The following is a 10,611-nucleotide window of genomic DNA, read 5'->3' on the forward strand; positions in this document are numbered from 1 at the left end:
TTTATAAGTTTCCTTATTATAGTTTAGGTAGGAGTCCTTTTCCTTGTGAAAAAGGAGTCTTTTTAGCACTTATAAATAGGTTGCCAATTAGGTTTATTTTGATGGACGAATTTTTTGATGAATGAATTGAGTTTTTGAGAGATCTATTCTCCTTCGCTGTTCTACAGCATTCTTCGGGATTTTACAAGTGGATTCTTGTAATTTTCTTAGCGCCATAATATTGGTTTCTGGTTCTATATAACCACGGGTCAATATTATAATTCACCTTGATAATGATGGTTTCTAGCCCTTTATAAGTATGGGGTCATTATTCCTTACTTCCGCCAAACTTGAATCTTTGTTTTTTGATGTCTTCGCTCTTGCTTCCGCGTAAGGTATTGGGTCCCGTAACGAGTTCTACAGGGTTCGTATCAGTTGGTATCAGAGCCAACATCCAAAACAGGTTTCACCTATCATTATCTTTATTTTTTAGTCAGTCTTGTTCGTGTCATCGTAGTTTTCTTTTTTCTTTTGTCGAGTCTTCTAGTCCTCTTTTCTCTTATTCTTCGTTCTGTTGTTTTGAGTCAAAAATAAAAATAAATCAATTTTTTTGTTATTTGTTTTGAGCTTCATAGAGTCTAAGTTAGGTTTTTTCTAGAGTCTACAAAAAACAAAAAAAAAACAATAAAAATCGAATTTTTTTTTTAGAGTTCTTCCAGCCAAGTTAGAGTTTGTTAGTGTCATACAAAAATAATTATCATGTCCGAGAAAGCCGGTTATAAAGGAGAAAGAATTGAGCAGCGTAGGATGTCATCAATGGAAAAACGCTTCCAAGAACTCCAAGATCGGATGGAAGGAAGTGTTACCCAACTAAAGGAACTACTCAAAGATCAACATGTTCGAAGGGTATACGTATGAAGTGATGTTCACCAACCAGTTATACCTTATCCTGATAAAGAGGTAGATCGTGATGGAAATTTTGGTGTGAACGCTACAAAATCAAGGAGGGAAATTATGGGACGAGGGTCTCGATTGGATAGATCAGGCCGAGGATATTTTGGTCGAGAAAGAGATGGCGTTGATAAAAATCGTAGCTCAATGAAATTTATTATACCACCCTTTCAAGGTAAGAGTGATCCCGAGGCGTACATTCAAAGGGAAATAAAGGTTGAGCACGTATTCGATTGTGATTAATATTCCGACAAGAAGAAAGTGAAGCTCGCCGTCGAAGAGTTCATTGACTATGCAATTAGTTGGTGGGACCAATTTGTCTTAACTAGGCGGCGTTGTGACGAACCACCAATTGAAGATTGGGAGTTCATGAAGGCAGCTATGAGAAGGAGGTTCGTTCCTTCCCATTATTATAGGGAATTGAAGATGCAGAGCTTGAGGCAGGTTACTAAGTTATAAGAAAGGAGTTCATCGATTTGGGAATCACATATGAGATCTTCAACGAGCCAAACGAGAGAACCATTACAAAAGCTCAAAGCAGAGGAAATTCTACGAGACAAAGGAGACTTCGAGCAATTGAAGAGAATGGGTGATTCTTTATCGTCAGTTGAAAAGGAAGATGCTCGTCGAGCTTTCGAGAAAGAGAACACTCAAACAGATTTGGGAGTTATTGATGCGCTAGTTGAGGAAGAAGTAGGTGAGAATGTTGAGTTGCAGCCCCAAGAGGATGAAAAGTGTAAAACCTTCCCATCACTTGAAGAAGAAATTGAAGGTTCGGATTCGAGGGCGAAGAGGTGGAGAATGATATGATCCAGCCATGCATCAAAGCTAGTGCCGAGCAAACCGGATTGCAAACTCTTTCAATGCAAGCCGATGAAGATGGTGCGCGTTCTGCGATGTGGTGGAGAGATGTGTAAGTTTGCTGCCAACGAGAGAGATCGATCATGAGATCGATTGTGTTTATACTCGTTCTGATATTTTTCCGGATTCGAGGACGAATCCTTTTAAAGAGGGGGAGTATGATACGATCCCAGCAAGTTCAAAAATGAAGAATTGGAAGAAGCGCAAGCGTATGAATTTTAAGAGGCTATTCGAGTTTTCCTTGGAGAAGAAAGGCTGGAATCAAATGTTTGAGATGTCTATGGTTTGGAATTGGAAGAAAAGAAAGAAAAGAATTCGTTGGACAAGTCTAATTCCATGCATCCGAGATTCTCGCCTATTCTGGCAGATTTTATCATTCGAGTTATGACTCTCGCATCTAAAGTCCATGTACGCTGATTCAAAATGATTCAGAAAGCTAACTGAATTATCAACAACTTTCATGTTTCGAGCGAAGAGATATTCGAAGTGGAAAAGTGTCGAAATGGAGCTTTAATTGCATACACGTGCATAGCCCAATGTCTACGCGAGTTAAGAAGGGTGATCGAGAAGTCGACTAGAAAATCAAGTTATCTAATTTATTTATGCTCGTTTTTAGTTTAGGATTTATTATGTTTTTATTATTTTAGAGTCTTTTATGGTTAGGATTTGCTTATTTATAAGTTTCTTTATTATAGTTTAGGTAGGAGTCCTTTTCCTAGTGAAAAAGGAGTCTTTTTAGCACTTATAAATAGGTTGCCAATTAGGTTTATTTTGATGGACGAATTTTTTGATGAATTAATTGAGTTTTTGAGAGATCAATTCTCCTTTGCTGTTCTACAGCATTCTTCGGGATTGTACAAGTGGATTCTTGTAAGTTTCTTAGCGCCAGGATTCTTGTAATTTTCTTAGCGCCATAATAATAGTTTCTTGTTCTATATAACCACGGGGTCAATATTATAATTCACCTTGATAATGATGGTTTCTAGCTCTTTATAGCTATGGGGTCATTATTCCTTACTTCCGCCAAACTTGAATCTTTGTTTTTGGATGTCTTCGATCTTGCTTCCGCGTAAGGTATTGGGTCCCGTAACGAGTTCTACAGGGTTTATAGGGTCCCGTAACGAGTTCTACGGGGTTCGTATCAACTATTTTGACACAGGGCACGTGTGTATGCTACTATACTGATTTATATACATATTCAGGATTTTATTGATTGGGTTAATATTGCAAGTTCTTTTTTATGTTTGCAAATACTGTAGCACAATGAAAACAAGTTTGAAAGTCTTCTGCACACATCATCTTGAATATTCTAAATATTCGTATTTTGCCTATTTAGTTTAGAGGAAGATTTTAAAGTAAAGTCAGGACATAAATTCTCGACGCAGGGAATTTTTTATTCTAACTGTTGTTTGAATAAATTTGTGAAAATGGCTTCAATCAATGATACTACTCCTAAGGTTGTCGGCGCGGCCGAAAAACCAAACAAATTCACGGGCACGGACTTACCTACTTGGAAGAACGAAATGTTCTTCTAGCTTATTACCATGAATTTGGCGAAATTTCTCAACGAGGAGCCACCTAAGGCGAAGGAAGGAGAAACTCCCGAAAATAACAAGGAAGTCTTCCTAGCGATTTATGCGTGGAGTTACTATGATTTTCTATGCCGTAACTACATCTTGAATTGCTTGGACGAACCGTTGTACAAAGTTTATAGTCCTATAAAGACTGCCAAACTTTTGTGGGATAGTTTGTGCAAGAAATACAAGTCTTAAGATGCGGGTTATAGGAAATTTATAGTGGACAAATTCCAATTTTATCGAATGGTCGATAGCAAAACTGTGAGTGAGCAAGTGAATGAACTTCAACTCATGATTTACGGCATTCTCGCCGAGGGTCATGAGGTAAGTGAATCCTATCAAGTGGCTTCCATAATTGGAAAGCTTCCACCGAGTTGGACGGAGTTCAAACACTACCTAAGGCACAAGAAATCGGTTGCCAAATGGACGATGGAGGAACTCATAGCAAGACTCAAGACCGAGGACGGTAATAAAATTACCGACAAGGATGGTCAATACGTAGCTTAGGCACACGTAGTGGAGAGCTCGAAGCAGAGCAACAAGCGAAAGGGTCCTATATTTAACAAAGGACCAAGCAATGAGAAAAATAAGAGATTCACTGGAGCGTGCTTTGTTTGTGGAAAGAATGGACACCTTGCAAAGGATTGTCGCCACTGCAAAGAAAATAATAAAAATGAAGGGAATGTCACCATTCACTTAGCCACTTCCGAAAACGACAATATGCACCTTTCGGCAGCTGTAACAGAGGCCTACCTATTGAGCGATACTCGAGAATGGTGGGTAGACACCGGGGCAACTCGTCACATTTGCTATGACAAGAGCATGTTCTCCTCCTACAAAAAGTTGGAGCAAGAACATAAGCTCTTCATGGGAAATGATGTTTATTCGGTGGTTGAAGGACAAAGACAAGTGATCCTAAAATTCACTTCCAGAAAGGAAGTTACCTTGAACGATGTGCTACATGTTCCGGATATTAGGAAGAACATAATCAGTGGCTCTATCCAACCAAGAAAGGTTTCAAGTTGGTTTTTGAGTCGGACAAATTTGTGCTAACCAAAGGAGGGTTCTACGTGGGAAAGGGGTACATATGTGACGGTCTATTTAAGGCGAACGTAGCCGTTATCGGTAAGAACTAAGCTACTAAATTTATATTAATAATTTTTAGTTTATATGGTTTATTTGCATTTTGTGATATGAGTTGTAAGAACTTATTATGTTGGAAAATATCGTGTGTAAAACAAGGTTTTATTATACAAGTTTTTGACCAGTATGTTTTTTTCAAAATTGCCCTATATTTTATAAGTCTGTATGAAATTCAAAATTTTTAAATTATATAAATATTTTATTCTTTCTTTTGAAACAATACTGTTTTCAAACAAATGAGTTGGTTGAATTTGGACATAATCAATTCTTTTTTTTTTTTGATTGAAGATGTAAATAGATAAATCAAAAAAAGTCGTAGACAATTACAACGGGCATACCCGAGGGAATTGAGGCACTAATGGATAGCTATATGCCATCAAAAAACATAAAAGCAACATAAAAACATCAAGTTCGTAAAACATGAAAAGTATCGTTTGGGGGTAAGCCCCAAGCCCTAGTTTGCATCGATTTGGCCTATCATGAATCGGCCTCCACTGCTGGTCGTCAATTCCGGATGCTGCATAAACATAGCTGAGTAAACGTGGGTTTTGATCCTCCGAGTAATAGCGGTAGCCGTCGTTTCCGTCATGTCGAATTTCATCCTATTCCGAGCTGCCCAAATGTGGTAAACAACACTTGCCAAAGCACATCTCCTCGCCTTGCTTCGGTAAGATTTGCCCTTGACATCCTTTACGAGCCACTTCAATGCTGCCCGTAGCGTAGTCGGTCGTTGGGAGATCCCCAACCAAACACGAATGCGGTCCCATACATCTCTCGAGATGCTACATCGAAAGAATAAGTGCTCACGGTCTTCATTCCCCGCTCCGCACAAAACACATGTCTTCTCCACCGTCGCGAACTTTGCCAAATTTTCTAGGGTTTGCAACCGATCAAGGGCAGCTAACCATAGAATGAAAGAGTGCTTGGGAGTCATCGAGTGGTCCCAAATCCGTCGGCCCCAAGGTGGCTCCCCAGTTGGGGCCCTAATCCAGTCGTAGACTCTGCCAACCGTAATCTTCCCCATGCTCGAAAACGTCTCCATTCGAGCAAGAAGCAAGGGAATGGACCCCGCCTTGCCCACGATTTCATCCCGAATGCAGCAAATATTTTTAAAAAACGGGGGTGAAGTCGCCGACGGTTGCCATTCCCACACGGCCGTGCCTTTGAGATAAAACTCGTTCACCCATTGGATCCATAAGGAGTCCTTTTTCAGATGGATGTCCCAAAGATCCTTCACAAGCAAGCTACGGTTCCACGTGCGCAAACACCGAAGCCCCAGCCCCCCATCGGCCTTCGGCTTGCACAAGTGCTCCCACCCGACTTTAGGAGAACTAGTTCCCCACAAGAAATCCCGCGCCATATCCTCTATGCGACCAATAACTGTAATCGGTACCGAGAAAATCGAAATCCAATAGCAACACGTACCTTGAACAACAGCCTTCAAAATCTCTAACCGACCCGCGTAAGATAACGTGTGCCCCTTCCAAGCTCCGATGGCATGCTCGATTTTGTCTAGAAGAGGTTGATAATTCAGCACTCGCAGTTTTGACGCAGCAAGTGGAATACCTAAGTATCGAAATGGGAAGGTGCCGGTGGCAAATCCGAATTCCTCCTCAATCGATGTGCGGTCGGCCACATGAACTCCGGCAAGAAAAATGTTCGACTTCAGGTTATTCACTTGAAGCCCCGAGGCACGGCCGAATTCAAGTACCGTAGTGGCAAGCGTACGAACGGATGCAGCGTCACCTCTCGAAAATAGCATCAAATCGTCGGCAAAGATGAAATGCGTTAATTTGTGCACGTGGCACATCGGATGGTAGTTGAGCTCTTGCTCCATCGATCGTGTATGCAGCAGTCTCGATAGATATTCCATGCATATAACGAAGAGATAAGGGGATAACGGATCCCCTTGGCGAAGCCCTCTCATCCCCGGAAAAAACCCCTTCGTCACTCCATTAACCGACACCGTATAGGAGACCGATGTCACACATTCCATAATCCATCGAACAACCAAATCCGGGAACCCTAACTCCACCAACATTGACCGCAAAAAGTCCCAATTTACGGAGTCGTAGGCCTTCCGTAAATCCATCTTTATCATGCAACGGGGAGAAATCCTCTTGCGCTCGTAGCCCCTCATGAGCTGCTCCACCATATGTATGTTGTCCGTGATAGATCGCCCACTCACAAAAGCAGACTGAGCCCGATCTATGATAGAGGGCAGCACCTTCTCAATTCGCTTCGTAATTACCTTCGCAATCACCTTGTAAATTACGTTGCAGCAAGCGATAGGCCGAAAATCACCTACCGTTTCGGCTTGGGCTGATTTTGGTATGAACACCAAAACCGTGGTATCCCATTGTTTAAGCAGCTCACCACTGCGGAAGAACTCCAAGACTGCCTCGGTAAGGAGAGGTCCAACTGTCGACCATGCAACCTTGAAAAAGAGGGTCGTGTACCCATCCGGTCCCGGCGCCTTATCGTCAGCGATATCGAAAAGTGCTTCCCGAATCTCCACCCCCGTCACCGGTTGAATCAGCCCATCACGGTCCTCCTCTCCCAGTCTCGGCCCCGTGGCAATAACGTGATTATCAACCGGTTCGCATGTAGTGTGGGTGCCCAAGAAATTTCGATAATATTTCTCGAATTAACCTAGTACCTCATCTCGGGATGTTGTGAACGTGCCATCCTCCTTGCGAAGTGCTGTAATGTTGTTTCGTTTAGCATTTCGCTTCGCCATCCCATGAAAAAATTTCGTCGTACGATCCGAGTCTCGTAAGTGGTGCAGCTTCGCCTTTTGATAGAAAAAACTCTTCTCCGCTTTCGCCAAGAAACGATATTTCTCCACCTTAGCCATCATTTCCCCACATAGTTATTGATTATGGGGGTCATTATGGTAGATTTGCTGAATTTCCTCGAGCTCCCCTCCCGCACGTTTCACCCGTTCAGATATGTGCCCGAACTCTCGCCTATTGAAACGTTTAAGAGGGTGCTTAAGGGCCTTGAGGTTCTTGCACACGGCCCACTGACGGCTGCCCCGGTAGTTCGCCGTCCATATCTCCTTAACTTCACGTTGGAAATCGTCGTGCTGAGTCCACATATTGAAAAAACAAAAAGGCCGAGATGCCGGGGGTTCGGTCCCACCTAATCGCACAATCACTGGAGAGTGGTCCGACACGCCCCCAAATGGCAGGAAGTGTGCCGAACTAGCTTCAAACACATCGCGCCACGTTTGATTTACAAGCGCACGGTCAAGTTTACTCCACACCGTATGGTTCGTCCACGTATATTGAAATCCGGTTGAGGGTAAGTCCTCAAGTCCACTTCGTCGAAAGCATGTCTGTATATCGTTCAACAAATAGGGGGTCATCAAGTTGCCACCCGATTTCTCCTCCGGCTTAAGCACCACGTTGAAATCACCCAAGCAAAGCCACGGCTCAGAAATATTCGACCCAAACTCCACCAACGAATGCCATAGCGGCCGTCTCGTAACCGGTGTGAAAAGCCCATACACAAAGCTAGCGTAGAATAGTCGTTTGGTGACCAGACACGTTACCTTGCAATGGATCACCTGCGACGTCATACCAAGAACTTCCACCCGAGCCACATCCGGATTCCAAATAACGAGGATCCGGCCAGCCGTGTGTAGATGAAAATTGTCGGCCTTCATCCAGTGCCGGAAACGCCGTTCCACGATCGAGTTCAACGTTCCCGGGTCCCAAATCTTCGTCTCCAATAAGCCACAAACTGAAAGCTTGTGCTTACCCAGGAGGTCCTCGACCTCCTTCTGCGTGAGGGAGTTGAGCAACCCCCTCACATTCCAACATCCCACGATCATTTCGTCTTTGGGGGTTTGAGGCCCCCCCGCGGCTCTGCAGTGTCACGGTCATCACGAACAATATTCGACTCACTTTCCACCACCGAATTTGATTCCATTTCTTTAGGTAGCAGAAGCGCATCCGAAGGTAAATACTTCTTCTTGATAGTAAACTTCGACTTGGGGGCTGTTCCCGGGGAAGTTGGAGAGTGTAAGGCATTAAACTCCACCAAGGATCCCCGATCATCGTCATCGGCTGCATAGCACTCGGTCGATCCATCCTCCGAAACACCATCATCAACACCCACGGTCAACCCGTCAACCTCGGTTTCCGGCTCCTTTTTCGGCAATTGCTCATCCACAAGCACCGTTCTCTTGCCGGCCCATACCGTGGTCACCGGTGGGTCTTTTGTAACACTCACCACCGGTTTAGGATTCCGACTTCGTCCACGTTTCACCACCGCCTCCGCTCGACATTGATCCGTTTTATGCCTAAGAGTCTGGCATTTCGAGCAAAACACTGGCTCATAGCTGTACTCGATTGGGGCCTCATAGCTCTTCCCTTTCGCATTGATCAATGTGAGAGATCGTCGTAATGGTTTCGATGCGTCCACCTCCACCTGTAGACGAGCAAAACCTAGCCTCCCCATCTCACTCGTAACCTTGTCCATTTGTACCGGTTTGCCTATCTTCTGAGCTATCTTACTCAACGCCTTTTTGTTGTAGAGCTCCGCAGAGATGTTGCGGATAATCACCCAAACCGGTACAAACATCATGTCGTTGATGTCAAAATTGAAGAAATCCGGCATGGTGCGAATGTATAGTGTCGCCAGGCCATGTTCGAATTTCCCCACCTCCACCACCTTCATCCGATCTTGGTCCGTTGTGAATTTGAACACAATCCACCCCGTAGGGTGAATCTGAAACTTCACCGGGACCTCCCATTGAGCCTTGATTGCACGTATGGCCTCAACACCGGGGAATTTCCCCGGAAAATACGCCACGACCAAGAACACGCCCTTCGTTCCCCAATCTGTCTCGTCGTCTTCTTCAAAACGTAGGACGTTCGAATCATCAAGTCCTGTAACCGAGTCCAAGGCCAAATCCTCCGGAGGTGGCGGTTTGCCCTTGAAGAACTGTGCCCAATTCGCTCGTCCACCATCGACGGAGTGTGCCCGATTTTCACCTGCCGTAGATGTCTCGGCATGTGGAATTGTCTTCGCCGATGTAGCCGTATTCGTCGGAGGAGTGACCGGTTTTTGCCCGGAGGGTGCCGAGGCAGCACCGTCCCCATCCCCGATCACCCCTTTGCCATTACCGGCCGTGGTCGGTTTCGGTGCACCGGCCCCGGTTGCCGTTCCTTTCCCCTTGTCCACCACCGTAGCCCCTGCCTTCTTCCTAGCCATAGTGGCCGTCAAAACCTAACCCCTTGTAACGCCCTACCCAAAACCCTAGCCGTCAAGCCCACCTACACCGGCCACAAACCCTAGCCCACCAAGGAACCCTAGCCGCCCACACCGGCCGTGAAACCCTAGCCGCCCACCGCCGATCTGCCAACCCGAGCCCCACGGCCCACCCGGCCCACCGAAACCCTAACCGACTCGGCTGTGTGGAACCCTAGCCGTCAACGGCGCCGTCAATACACCACCGGCAAGAATGGCCGATAGCTCACCTCCGGCGTGTACGTTGCCGGAAAACCACCAAATCACACCGTAGCCTCCAAAATCCACGCCGCTAACACAAGGACGTGGTAAGTCCTCACCGAATCGTAGATCCGGCCAATCCACGAATACCAAACGATCAACACACACAAGCACCGTCGAAATCACGTACACAAACTTGAAAGACGAAATAGAGGACGAAAACGAAACTCCCTTACCCGAAGACAGAACCCCACAAAATCACCCTCGTAATGAGTCCGCCGATGAGACGAGTTGATTGGTGGCGAAACCAAGCCAATCCGATCACCGGAGATGGAGGAGCGGCCGCCGGAAGGCACCCTCTTGGTCGAGAAAACCTAGGGGGCGGAAAAATCTTTTCCTAACCTTGGGGAGCGTTTTTTCTGTTCAGGACATAATCAATTCTTGTTTATACTTTAAATAGTTTTAATGTTGTTTGAATTATTTGTTTTCATAAAATCTGTGAATTCTTTGTCAAAAGAATTGTGTAATGATTTTGTGCCATCATTTGTAACAAAATAAGACTTTCAAATTTTGAGTTTAATAAAATACGAAGCCGTAAATGTATTTGTGAAATACAATGCGCAAGTGTGTGCAAGAATAA

At 44.7% G+C, this 10,611-nt stretch overlaps 1 protein-coding gene across 1 annotated transcript; it reads right to left on the bottom strand.

The window, feature by feature from the left end:
* Window positions 1–7,383: 7,383 nt before the first annotated feature.
* LOC105966664 (uncharacterized) lies at window positions 7,384–8,349 on the bottom strand. The gene has a single exon (XM_012991253.2). The coding sequence runs from the start codon at window positions 8,347–8,349 to the stop codon at window positions 7,384–7,386; it is 966 nt and encodes a 321-aa protein (XP_012846707.2).
* Between the last annotated feature and the right edge of the window lie 2,262 nt (window positions 8,350–10,611).

The sequence above is a fragment of the Erythranthe guttata genome, chromosome 13 (genome assembly GCF_056151865.1).
Source record: "Erythranthe guttata isolate IM_541 chromosome 13, IM_541, whole genome shotgun sequence".
Lineage (NCBI taxonomy): Eukaryota > Viridiplantae > Streptophyta > Magnoliopsida > Lamiales > Phrymaceae > Erythranthe > Erythranthe guttata.

Coding starts and splice junctions, on each gene's coding strand:
- LOC105966664 (XM_012991253.2), bottom strand. CDS start 8,349: ATGATCGTGGGATGTTGGAATGTGAGGGGGTTGCTCAACTCCCTCACG.